The sequence below is a fragment of the Mastigoproctus giganteus genome, chromosome 6 (assembly GCF_048544385.1).
Source record: "Mastigoproctus giganteus isolate SK-2022 chromosome 6, ASM4854438v1, whole genome shotgun sequence".
NCBI lineage: Eukaryota > Metazoa > Arthropoda > Arachnida > Uropygi > Thelyphonidae > Mastigoproctus > Mastigoproctus giganteus.
Window position 1 is genome coordinate 98498718 of NC_143580.1, and position 14567 is coordinate 98513284.

The following is a 14567-nucleotide window of genomic DNA, read 5'->3' on the forward strand; positions in this document are numbered from 1 at the left end:
GTTACCTGTATGTAATACCTTACATCTATAAATGTTAAACCTCAACTGCCATTTTCTCAGCCTATCGAATTAATTTTTCTAAATCTTGTTGCAGTGGTATACTACCATTACTGTTGTTAACCATCCTGCCAACTTTGGTATTATCTGCAGATTTTGACATTAAGCCTGATATACCATCATCGATATCATTAGTAAACACTGAAAACAACAATGGGCCCAGCACTGGGCCCCAGGGAACTCTACTGATAATATTAGTCCATGAAGAGCAGTACCCATTGATAACCACTCCCTGTCTTCTTTCACGTAACCATCCCTTTATCCAAAGCAGTAACTTGCCCTTAATGTACAGCACAGAATAAAAGTTAGTGTTCCCTTTTAGCAATGAATTCCAAACTTTAAATTCAACCATTATGTACAAATTTTTGGAATTCTGGGAATGTTGAATATAGGGTTTTTTTTTTTTTTTTTTTGATATTCCAAAAATTATGTCACATTAAAGTTCTCTTGCATTTTAGGTGGCAGCAAATATGTTAAGGAGGAAAATGAGATGGATAAGCTATTTATTTCAAAACTGCTTGTGACATTCTTTTGACATGCCACCTTCATCAAAATGAAACTGTTCACAATTGAGATTTTTAAAAGCCAAAACATGCCTTCATTCACAGTATTTAGTTCATGAAGTTCTGCTAGTTGGATACTAGGGTCAAGTTAGTCAGTGAATAAATGAAGAATGATCCTTGAAGGTTAAGACCAGTCTTATCAAGCTGTCAGTGGTAGGCTTTTCAAAAGATGGCAGAACAGCTGGTGCACAACAGGTTTTCGAGTCAGCTAAAATAAATACACGAAGGCCCACTTTGTTGGTCCAAACCAAATATTCACAAAACTTTGCACTCAGAAAACTCAAAATATGTTATTTTGTTGGTAGGCAGGGTATCCTCAATATCTGCATATCAACCATTTTTTCCAAGACTTTTCTAGGCAGCTAGTAAGGAAATCACTACCTGCTAAATCTTTAAAAATAGAATTATGTTTATCCATTCTTCAGGCAAGTATTTGTTTATATTAGGCTCCTCCTCCCACATCCCTTTAGTTCCATACTAGCATTAGTTGAGGCACATGATGCAAGAAAGCAAGCTTATACAGCATCGACCAAAAAAAAAAAAAAAAAAACACCCTAGCCATTTCACCATCTGGTCACCCCAAATGTTTGTCTAGTTCAGCCTTAAATTTATTTTTAAGGTATCAACTTCCACAACAGATGGAAGTGTGTTCCAGCAATCAACTACCCGCTGGCTAAAAGCAAATTTCCGCACATCTATTCTACAACTGTCTTTCCTAAATTTGAATCTATGCCCCATAAGGTTGTTAATGTGAGCAAGCAGAAGTATCCTGTTAGCATTGTGCCTGCTCAAACCATTCAAGGCCTTATACACCACGATCAGATTACCTCGAAGGTGCCTAGTCTCGAGATGCTGCAACTTGCAGAACTTCAGCCTTTCTTGGTAAGAGAATCCCTTTGTTCCTCTCACCAATTTTGCTGCCCTTGTCTGTACTCATTGTAGCAACTCTACATCCTTCCTAAAAGGAGGCCTCCAGACCTGTATGCAGTACTCAAGGTGTAAGGGATAATCAGCTCCTTGTCTCTGCTAGCAAAATTCTTATATATATCATTGAAAACCTCCATGACCTGCTCTGGCAGCCTGTGTGCACTGCTCAGAGATGCACACAGAAAAAAACACACACACACAAAAAAAAAAAGGATTAGTTCATAAAATTCTTACAATTTCTTATACTCTGTGACTTCTGAAATGAAGAAAAAGAACTACCACCTGCTGTTAAAATTAAATTTGTAAAATAATAAGAGGAGTTTACCTCAATATAGTATGCAGAACACTTCCATATGATACTCTCCAGAAATTAAAACAAAAATAATTGAAAACTTACATTAGAGTAAAAGATAAATAATTAAAAACCAATTTTACACAATTAAAAATCAATTTAATGCAATTAAAAATTAAAAAGAATTTAACGAAAATATTCAAAACGATTTTCCTTCCTGAAGCTGACAATGCTTGTCGTGATCACAGAAATGAAAATTCCTGTGATCACGACAAGCTTCCTGAAGCGTTGTCAGCTTCAGGAAGGAAAATAGTTTTGAATATTTTTGTTAGATTCTTTTTAATTGCATTATATTGATTTTTAATTGTGTTAAATTGATTTAAATTGCGATAAATTGGTTTTTAATTATATTTTTTTACTCTAATGTAAGTTTTCGATTTTTTCGTTTTAATTTCTGGAGAGTATCATACGGAAGTGTTCTACGTACTATATTGAGGTAAACTCCTCTTATTAATTTACAAATATTAATATCAATGTAGAACATATTGAGTTTTACAGCTCTGATTCATACTATCTAGTTAAAATTAAATATAAACTTCAGTCTAGTTTTTCAGATTGTTTGCATGAAGTGTAAATATATGGCAGTACAACAATTAGGCAGCACAGCAGGAAAACAAATTTTGGCTAAGGTAAAGAAAACCAACACGAGAACCATGGGAAACCTTACCGGGCAAAATTGTTTCCCACTACTGTAGTTTCTCCCTGCAATCTCGACAAACAGATGATGTGTGTGTTATCGGTAGTGGCAGTAGAAGTCGATAACGATGTATTGATTAGTTTTTTAAAAGTAGATTATCAGGGTTAATGAGTGCAATGCCTTTGCGGTTGAAATTTACTTATGTGTACACCCTCCAGACTGACTCAGTCTTAGGGTATTCATCCCCCCCCTCCTGCTGTTTTAACCCAATACAAAAAAGACTTCTACAGATGGTGCATGTTATCGGTAGTGGCAGTAGAAGTCATTGTGCTATCAGGTTAGAAGAGCGAGAATGGGGGATAAACATTCCAAGGCCTGAGGCAGTCTGGATGGTGTACCCGTAAGTAAATTTCAACAGCAAAGGCATTACATTCATTAACACCGATAATCTGCTTTTAATAATGATAAACAACTAATCAATACAATGTTGTCGACTTCTTTTGCCACTATCGATAACACGCACCATCTGTTTACAGAGAATGCAGGGAGAAACTGCAGTAGCGGGAAATGATTTTGCCTGATAAGTTTTCCCGGAGTTTCCTGTGGCTCTCGTGTTGGCTTTCTTTACCTTCGTCCAAATTTTATATTCAGAAACACTGACAGTTGCAGCCATGACACTGAATCACAGAGGGCTAAGTGACACTAGAAGCAGGGTGCATGAATTCAAACTAAGGGAAAAGAATTACAGACTGAACTCTAGAAAGTTTTCTTTAGTAAGTTGCTCCATTGGCAGTTGAAGCCATACAACTTGGGTCTGCTGGATTATAAACCTATGGGAAGACATTAACCTATATCTTCCCATGAGCCATTATTAATCTATTGTTAACATAAACATACAGGAAGACATTATAAACCTGTGGGAAAGACATAGGTATGGGGTGTTTTTTTTTTTTTTTTCCTGAGTGGGACATCCTCTACTTTCCTTATACCATGATTAATACTAATATCACAATAAACCTAATTTTAGCTATTCAAAGATAAAAAAAAGCATAAAAAAATCAGAAATGCAAATACAAAAGGTGTTACTAAGCTTCCAAAAAAATACTACTCTTATGCACATGTGCATGCACTGTACGTACACACACACACACACACACACACACACACACAACACACACACACACACACACACACACACACACACACACGACAAACAGAACTTACCTTTCGAAGCATGTTGTTACTACCACTGCTATTACTATTGCCTAGAGTTTTCTTCTGACTATCAGCACTGTTTTCGCTTTTGCAAATATCAAGAAGAGGCATTGAACTAAGTTTTGTATCACTAAGTCTTCTAGTTTTGTTTGCAAGATCTGCAAGTTCTTCATCATCCTGATTAAGGAGTTTTCGGAGAATAACATTTTCATTTCCAGTTGAACTGTTAAGATTATCTACAGAATTAGAATGATTTATTCTTGAAGCACAGTTACTTTCACAATCTGATATACTATTTGGGGTTGTATTTCCATCACTTAATGAACCTTTAGAAGCTGAAGAGTCTGCTTCCTCTAATCCTTGTGTGAGCAAATTATGAAATTTATGTGCAGTTCGACTACTAGGTCGGCTATCTGACATTAGACCAGAAATACTACTAGTAGGACTGAGAACTGAGAGCTCTGCACCACTTGTTAATTCCTCTCCCTTTTTCACTGCTGAAGAGGCACTGGTAGGTGAACTTTTCCCGCTGGAAGGCTGAGCCTGTAGTGGACTGAAGGCAAAGGCATTTGTAAACGGGGTTGCTCTTCCTGGAGCTGCTGGTGACTGAGAAGATGGAGAGTTTTTATTAGCCATGCGATCGGTGCTGAAGGCACTGTTGGTTGTCGGTTGTTGAGGTCCCTGCACTGGACCCCTACTGTTCCCTGAGGTACAGTTTGTGGTAGGGGTAGGACTGGTTGTTATGGGACACAAACTAGAGGACATATTTTCATTCACCCTAACTGCAGCACCACCACCACCACTACCATTATCCAGATCCCAGGTGGATTGAAGCATATCCAACATTAAGTTGTTCAGCCCAAACTCATTACTCGAAGGACTAAGGGCAGAGTAGGTATTATAAGAAGTAGATCCAGTCAACTGAGGAATGTTTGATGCAGTAACTCCTCCATTCATGCTACTATTACCAATGCTCACAACAGCGAGTCCACTACTAACCGAGGCACTCAAAGAAGTAGCAGGTGAAGGATTATTCCTCTGGTTGTTTAGAGTATTGGCTTCTGTTGGTAGCATTCCATCACTGTCCCTAAATAAATTAAATAATCATTTTAGGAGTAATTTTCAAATGATTATCTTTTGTTTGTGTGTGCACGCACGTGCATGTGTGCAAATGATTGTCATATTTAATTCAACTGATAATATTTAAAGATAAGAAGGGTTCACCAAAAACTGATAGTCTTTGGATGATGGGATTAATACATGTTAACAAATAATTGTCACTCAGAAGAAAGAGGTCAGAACTTCTCCAATTAGCAGTTTTTTGAAACAAGGTCTTTATGCATTAAAAGCAAACACCTAATGAGACTAAGTTGTTGCAGATGCCAATTATCCTCAATATATTTTTGACATGTTTTTGTTTTTAATTTGTAGTGGATTTATTCTTTAATATTCTTTTATGTGATTCTTCATGTGTAAAAATAAGTGTGCAAGTATATTCATTAAGTCCATAAATTATAAATTTTATATATGAAAAACAATGTAATTTTAGAAGTGTATACTGTTGCTGAAATTGGGAATAGTCATGCAGTATTTTTGTATTTATACTTTTAGTATAACAGTAATAGTAGTGAGCTGTAGTGCTGTAGTTTTTAATTTAAACTAAAACCATGCCTTAGACTAGAGCAAAGGAAAGAGCTCTTAGCAGAGCGAGAGAGAGAGAGACAGAGAGAGAGAGGGAGGGAGGGAGAATGCATTAGAATGGGATAAACTGCAAATCGGAGTCATATAATATGAACTACTGGCAGCACGTACAGTCAGTCCTTGTGTAGCACGGTAGTTGTGTTCCTATAAACCCTCGTGCAATGCAAAATCGTGCAATATAAATAACAGGCCCTATGGGAAAAATAGGGTTAGGTGCCGACCATCCAAGATTAAACACACATTTGTAACCAAAACATTACCAAACAATAAATAATCATAATAAAATATTGCTAATGCTTTTACTTCTATTGCAAGCAAACTTGTTCTTTGTTTGATTTTCTATCCAAACAGATGCAGCCATTCCATCTCTTCCAATCCTTTCTGTGTCTTGATCTAATGGATTTTATTACACTGAGTTGTTCTTATCTATGCAAGTTGTTTTTATTTTCTCTGCATTCTTTCTAATTCTTGGCGTTGCCTCATTTAGGCCTGTAGAACGTGCAATATCACATGTTCTTTCATTTTGCTCGAAGCGTTTCAGAATTTCATACTTTTTTCTCTATGGACAGAGGCGGACTGGCCATAAGCCTTACTGGAGAAACCCCAGTGGACCGGAGGCCAGAAAACGATGGAGGACGGTGTGATTTTAGCCATAAAAGCTAGTATGAGGCCACTACAAATTTTTCCCGATAAGAATTTTTGACCCAATCCACCTCTGTCTATCCATATTGCTTTCCTTTTTCTCTCTGAATCTGTAGTGTCTTCACCAGGGCACTTCCTTTTCACACCTTTTATGTATTTTACTCATTTTTAGGGAATAAAGCACAATTACAAAATGAGGATGCAAGCTTGATACACCTAAAGCTGGTGCGTGTAGCAACTGAATAAACAACACCATAAAAGCAGAGACACTTTTAACACCTCACTAGCACACATTTTACTAAAGCACATCTCTGGAAGTCACTACCATAAAACAATAAAAACAATTTCCACTTGCATTTCTGCTAGTAGAATCTGTTATAAACTGGTAGTAAACTCAATCTAATTGCATTTGCGATAATACCAATAGCAGGAACTGTGTTGGTTTTTATGCAGTATGGCGAAATGAGTTTTCCCTTCACTGATATAAAAAACAAAAATACATTTTCCGAATCTTCTGTTCATTTATATCATGTTGCATTCAGTTGGAGTGATTCCGCATTGGACTGCCATTTCTTGTAAACACAAAGATGAATTGTGCATAAGCGAATTAAGTTCGTGTTATATACGATATCGTTCCCCTATTTATAAATCGTGTATGATCGAATTTGTGTAGTGTAAACAGATGTTATACGAGGATGGCTGTATACAGAGTCTCTGTGAAGAGAAAAAAACAGGAGATGCCTGTGCATACTACTTATACTTACATCTGTGTATTATCCTCCAAAAAAATGCTAATTTGGGTAGGGAAATATACAGAATAGTTTAATGGGAGATGCAAGCAGGGGGAAAATTGATCCTTGCAGTGGTTTAATTTGATTTCGGTGTTTATGGTGCATTAGCTGCTAGGGCCACCATGCACTGATCCTTGCAGTGCTTCTATTTGTGAATGCAGCTGCCTGGAAAGTAAGGCAGGGAGTAATTATAAGGCTTGCTGGTGGGGACCTCATGGGACTAGCAGTTATATGAACAATGTCATAATAAGAGAACATATACAGGCAGACATATACAGTTGAAGCTTTTAATAGTGACCCCTCCCCAACCAGAGGAATGAGATAATTGGTCATTATATTGAAAGGACATTAATTGACAGTTCACAAATTCGGCAAAAGAATAAAGAAAATTTTGTAATAATAACATTTAATGCTATTATTACAATATTTAATATTGTAATAATATAATCAAATTCAGAATTCAGACTATGTACAGAATATCTATTAAACAAGATGGTAGTACACTGATTCTATGGCATAAAGGATTAGATCAGACAGCAGGAAGATTTATTTTAGCTAGCAGGTTGTTGATTATTTGAACAAGCTGCTTTCATAGGTAGTTGTGGCTGATAGTTTGAAGAAATTCAAAGTTCAACTGGATAGTTTACCTATGTGAGAAGGGAAGCACATAAGTTTTTATTATTTTTTGTTTTACTTTTTTTGGCCCATGCAGCAAAAGCCTGTGACTTCCACTATATGGCAAATACTAATAATAATGAATTTGAAAATTACCGATGCACAGTATCTATTTTGTAAAATAATAAGAGAAGTTTACCTAAATATAGTACGTAGAACACTTTCGTATGATGCTCTCCAGAAATTAAAATGAAAAACTTACATAAGAGTAACAAATAATTTAAAAAATAATTAAAAATCAATTTAAACACAATAAAACTCAATTTAACAATTAAAAATCAATTTAACGAAATTAACGAAAAAATTGCAAAACGATTTTCGTTAATTTCATTACATTGATTTTTAATTATTTTTTAAATTATTTGTTACTCTTATGTAAGTTTTTCAATTTTTTCATTTTAATTTCTGGAGAGTATCGTACGGAAGTGTTCTACGTGCTATATTGAGGTAAACTTCTCTTATTATTTTACAAATATTGATATCAACGCAGAACACATTGAGCATTACAGCTCTGGTTCGTACTATCTAGCACATACACACATATGTCAAAGCCTAACCATAGACAGGGGAACCGGTTTCAGTGGAAAAGAATGTTTTCATTAAAAGAGCACATTTTGTCAGATTATTTTAGCAGTTAATTCACTTTTACAGTTAGGCTGCACTTAAAATAAATAAATAAATAAATAAATAAACAAAAAGAACACAAGTAAGTGTGATTAAATAACACACATGTCATATACATGAACAGTGGGTTTTCTGAAAAGAAATTTCAAAGTTTTATGTGTGAAACAACTCAACTGTATTCTTATTTTTATACAGATATAGAATAATAACTTTATTTATCACCAATCTGCTATACACAGAATGAATAATTTGAAATATGTATACAATTATACAGGGTGTCTCAAAAATATTGGTACAAACGTTTAGGGGAGGTAGGTAACATCTAAAGGAATGGGAATCACACAGGAACCCATAACCGAAAACGTCACGGAAAAGTAGTAGCAGAGGCACAAGAAGCAGAAATGACACAAGACAGTAATTAGTGGCAAACATTTATTTGACATAATATTAACAATGGAGTACGAGATGGATGCATTTCATGATGTTACAACAGATGCTCGAAGGTTCCACCATGAGACGTGATGCATGTGTGACACCAACGCAGCATGGATTGGCAGACATGGTCGAACACACCTGGAGTTTCTTTGACAGTAGCAGCAGCGCAGACGAGTCTCGCCACGAGATCCATTTCCATCTCCACAGAAAGTCTCCACCTGCCACAGAAAGAAATCAAGGCTTGATAAATCAGGTAAGTGTGGGGGCCAGGCAACGGGTCCACCACGGCCAATCCATCGACGCCCAAAACGCCTGTTCAAATGGTCACGAACACACCTTCCATAATGGGCAGGCGCCCCGTCATGTTGAAACCAAATGTTGCGTCTCACATTTGCTGGAACACCATCAATTAACCCTGGTAGAACTTGTTCAAGAAAGATCCGATATTTAGCGGAGTTCATGCGGGATGGTAACAGGTATGGGCTGACTAAGCAGTCACCGACCATACCTGCCCACACATTTATTGTGAAGCGATGTTGTGCCGCATGGGGGCACACAGTGTGGGATGTGGTGAGCCCACACATGAGCATTGTGCTGATTGAATAAGCCTTCCCGAGTGAAATAAGCCTCATCCATGAACAAAACATAGGCTGGAAAGTCTTGAACACTTTCTTGGAGAAACCACTGCACAAAAGCCACACGTGCAGGATCTTGGGGGAGCAGTAACTGATCCCTTTGGAGATGAAAGGAGTGTAAGGAATCGTCGTACCAGATATGCTGTACACTGCAACGAGACACTCCTAAGGCAACGGCATGTGTGATGGTAGTAGGATTATTTTGGATGGCATTCAACACACTTTCTTCCATGGTGGGAGTTCGCGTTGAACGTGGTCTGCCCGCATTACTCCTGTTACCTCTAAATGACCCATAATCACACAAATTTTGATGCACACGCACAAACAAACGGTGGTCCGGTACACGTCTGTCTAGGAAGCGTTCTCCATAAATTCGTTGAGCGGCTCGTCCATTGCCCTCTGCTAATCCATACACTAAGTGCATGTCTGCCAGCTCACAGTTCGTATATCGATGCATGCCCTTCGTGTGGCTACCGACTTACGGTGACATTTCCGGTTATGGATTCCTATGCGATTCACATTCCTTTAGATGTTACCTACCTCCCCTAAACATTTGTACCAATGTTTTTGAAACACCCTGTATATACTAATCGTATCAAAAGTAAGTAATGTTCTATAATGAAATTCAATGTGATTCTATCAGTATATTTTTTAAGAAAATGAACACTATTTACTATTACCACATATTACCAGAAGGTATTACGAACACATAATACCTTCTGAACATTTTGCAGACCCCTGGAACTGGTCTACGGACCCCAGTTTGGGAAGCATTGCAGTACGGCATAGTCTTCAAAACACCTTTCCCTATATTTCAGTAATGATGTCCATCCTCAAAAATTCTTCACCATTACTGGACCGCTCCTCATGATTAACAGAGAAATAAGCATGCAAAGTTTCATGCTTATTTCTCTGTGACAAATAACAAATCGAGAATGTCTCAGGTTTTAAATTTACGTTTACAGGAAAGTGTTTTTTTGCAAACATCGCTGTTAGCTATTCCAAGAGTTCCTTTTCTCTAAGTTTCTCTATGTTTCAAATGTTTTTCAATTTTACAGAATGACTAACAGGATAGAGTTAGAAATGACAGCCTTAAAACACATGCCAATTATCAACAATTTGTAAAATCTTTGTTTTGACTGCAATTAGTAAAACTACTCACTTAGTAGTACCAGAATTCATAAATATTCATCAATTCCACTATATTACATATGCAATATAGTGGAATGAAATGAACTTCCAGTTGCAGCTACTTTCATTTTGTCAATGGGTGATTCTCCCAGTCAGTCTGCAAGCTTATCATTAACTTCAATAAATTAGCATTCTTTCATTTTGAAATGTAAACATGTAATAATAAAAAGTAAATTAAGATTTGAGTAGTAGAACGTTTTGGGGTTTTATACACAATTAATTTATATTTCAAGGTCATTACAATAAAGGTAAAATAGCATCAGATGTATGGGAAATAGGCTGGGGCTGACATGTGCTGGGACATTAAAAAGGGGGCTACTATATAAAGAGCTTCAACTGCACTTGCTAATACATTAATTCTAGGAATATTGTACAATAAAATTGATGAATATGAAGCAATAGTTTAGCCATCAAAAAGACATTATAGTAATATCAGAAACATGGTTTTTTTTTTTTTTTTTTTTTTATGAAAACCCCAAACACGAAAGGGATCAAAACCTATAGTACTTAGTACCGTGCATGGGTTGAAGGAGACGTATGGGGGGAGGGGGATGCCGGAAACTTTACTCTAGAGACTAAACATGGGTTTCACCACTTCAAGCCTCCAATAAGCAAAGTGGTGGTATTTCACCGGTTGATGAAAGTCATCTACCACCTAAGTGCCAGTTATTGTGATCACGTTTGCATAATGAATATTGATTCAATTAAACGGCAATTATAATAAGCGAAGATCGGAGGAATGTTCACAGGTTATAAAAATCACATACACACTATAAAAATGAAGATATAAAGCACAAAGTTATACTTTTATTTTACCTTACCAATTAATAAAATTAAAGGATACTCAAAAATCAGAGGAATATTATCCACAGATTAGCAAAATAAAAATAAATGTACACTTACGTACACAGCTTAGCAGAAATTGCAACTAACACAAGTGAGATATGCCGAAAAACGACAAGTTTAGATGGGAATGAAGAGGTTCTGAATATTCATAGTTTTATTTTACCGTACTGTAGTTATGGTCTTCTTTTCATCTTTTAAAAGTAAGCAGAAATTTTTAACAGCTAAATCAAAGATTGAGATTTTAAACAGAACTTTGAAAGGGAGAAAGCAGGTCTTCGTTAGCAAGATTTTAAGAGGTTGGAAAGTCAACCATAACAGAAATTAAAAACAACAAAGAAAAATTTTAGTTTGTATTGAAACTTGTTTCAGATGATGATGCAAAAAAAAAAAAAAAAAACCTATGATAATAGCTAATGGCCCATCCCTTGAAGATGTTTGTTGCTTTTGTAGTTGGGTTTTCAGAGCATCAGCAATTAAGGCTGTATTGTATCCATGTACACTGTAAACTGCATGTGTCCTATGGTCGATTTTCAGCTTTGCTGGACGAAAAATAACAATTTCCGGGAGGAAAAGCCATGTTGCCTTCACCTGCAACTTACAAGCTCAGCCAAGCTGTGAAACAACCCATAAAAACTGCTCATGCCATTGACGAGATTCAAACTCTTTAGCACTTGGTGTGGGGGAGGACAACAACTCTACCAACCATGCTACCCATGAGGGTCACAATTTTGTTTATTCGTGGTTCAACACAGACAAACTTTAGAAGAACCCATATTGGGACCTTTGTTGTGTGAAAATGCACTGGATTTAACAAAAAGTTAGGCAGTCCCCCAGATATTAAAGCTGGTACAGTCTGGCTAAAAGACTTTAAAACATGGCATTAGAAAACTTCTTATTGAAGGGGGAAATTTTATCTTGTGATTTTGCTGCAGCAAAATCGTTTAAAAAAAAGTTTATTGATCTTATGAAAAGCGAAGAATATTCCAAAGATGACATACACAGTGCTGACAAGACAGGAGTAAACTGAAAGTCACTGCTTTGAAAATATCCTGCATCTCAACCTGAAACAGCTGCTCCCGGTTTTAAAGTGAGCAAAGAGTGAGTTACAGCTATGGTTTGCACTAATGCTAATAGTATTCACGCTTTGGCATTATGTTGATAGGAAAATCAAAGAAAAACCCTGTTGGTCTAAAAATGTCCTTCCCACACCAGGTGGAAAAGACCTGGGCTCAACTCCAGGTCTTTTCCACGAGCAAGGATGAGGGGAATTTTTATGGGCCTTCTTCACAACATAGTTGAGTGAATCAGTCTCATGCAAGGGTGGCGTGGTTGTTTAACTCCTGGAAACCATGGTTTTTGGTCCAGCAAAATAGAAAATCGACCACAGAACTCATGCAATTAAAGACAGTACATATGGAGCAATATGGCTTTAGGGACTAATTAGCCTAAAACCCAATAACAACAACAACAGCCTCCCTGTGGGGCATCAAGTGCAAAAAAATGGATGGATGATCCCAGAAGTGTTTACAGATTGGTTTGCCAACAATTTTATTCTGAATGTCAAAACATATCGTGAACGAGAAGGCAAAATGGGCAAGGACTTGCTTATCCTAGACCAGTGTTTCTCAAACTGTGTTCCGCGAAAAATCATAATTAATAATTAAAAAAAATAATAATAAAATAAATAAATTTTGCATATTTGTAGAGGACACCACTTAATTTTTAACAATTTTTTTTTTTTTTTTTTTCGGTTATTAATATACTGGCATAGACTAATAATGAAATAGACCCTGGAACACTTTATTTGGCGTGCTTTGCAAAGAAAAGTATGCATGGCCATCTACAAAAAAAAAAAAAAAAAAAGTAGCAATCTAGTGATCTAATATGCGATTTAGCCTGGAGTACATAGATTGAAGGAGAGGGGGAAATGAACTGATATCATAACTAAACTCACTTGTTTAAATTTTTTTTTTGATAATTATCAATATTTCGAAATACTATTATTAAAATAAATGACCATGGATTTGTGGCTGAAAAATTAAACTTTAAAACGAGAAGCAAAGTACTTCTAGTAGTGCAACTGTGGTCGAACAATCGCAGCCTTTTGTTCTCCAAAAATCCAAATTGAAAAAGGAGGAACAAATTAATAAAAGACCAAAACAAAAGTATAATGACAGTTATTTGAATTTCAGCTTTACATGTGTTGGAAATAAAGATACTCCTGATGCACAGTGCGCCGTATGTAATAAAATATTACATACAGTTCTTTGTGTTTCGTAAGTGTTCCGGCAATATATTGTGAGATGAAAACTGTTCTATGACTAAAGAAGTTTGGGAAACGCTGTACTAGACCAGTGGCGTGCAAACTTATTTCGCTTGTGACCCCCTTTATTAAATATAAAATTGACGCGACCTCCCCATGTAAATACAGAGGTGGGATGACTAGATTTTTAGAGAAAAAATAACATTTTATAAATTATAGAGTAGACAATTTTATTTGAGTACGGAGAAAGGAATAAAACATTTTTCTTTTTAATTTACACAATTAAAATAATTGTTTAATTGAATACACTAAAAACAACAAATCAAATTCTTATTCTTCAATTAAAATTACAAACCAATAAAAAATTAAAAACAAAACAATTAATGAGAAGGATGAGCCAATAACTAATAATATTTGGTCCATATTTGGCTCAATATTTGAAATTGCTAATCTCATGTCATCTTCTGGCTCATGTCTGGAATGCTGTTTTGTTTTTATAGCTGTTAATTTTGAGAAACCAATCTCACATAAATATGTAGACCCGAAAGATAGCAATGTTTGTATCACCACTTTTGATAATTCTGGATACTCGTCTCGAAGAGAAAGCCAAAATTTTTCGCAAGTTGTAATGTTCAAACAAGCACGTAATGCTTCATCACAAAACAGGTTGATAAGATCTGCCTTTTGCTCAATAGTAATTTCAGGGCATGAAGAAATATCAAAAGCAAAGGGATCACGAACCCAATACAACTTTTTTTCTGGAGAAACATGAAATCGTTTGGAAAAATTCTTAATTAGCATTGTCAGGTGGGTGGCAATGATATCTTTAAATTGTAAAATGTCAATATTACTGCTATTAACAAAATCAGAAAAACATGGGAACATTTCAATGTTATTACGCTCAATTTCAGTTTTACAAAGATTAAGCTTCTTTTTGAAAGTTTCTATTTTATCACTGAGTATTAAGATATTTGTTCCCAGTCCTTGAACACTTAAATTTTAATCATTAAGTT

General features: G+C 35.9%; 1 protein-coding gene across 2 annotated transcripts in view; it reads right to left on the reverse strand.

Moving 5' to 3' along the window:
• LOC150084471 (uncharacterized) overlaps positions 1-14567 on the reverse strand; it is a 1198120-nt gene that overhangs the window by 279870 nt on the left and 903683 nt on the right. For both annotated transcript variants that reach the window (XM_090376097.1, XM_090376096.1), the window contains one exon: positions 3761-4838. In XM_090376097.1, the coding sequence (XP_090232223.1) occupies positions 3761-4838 (1078 nt within the window). The remainder of the gene's footprint in view (positions 1-3760; positions 4839-14567) is intronic.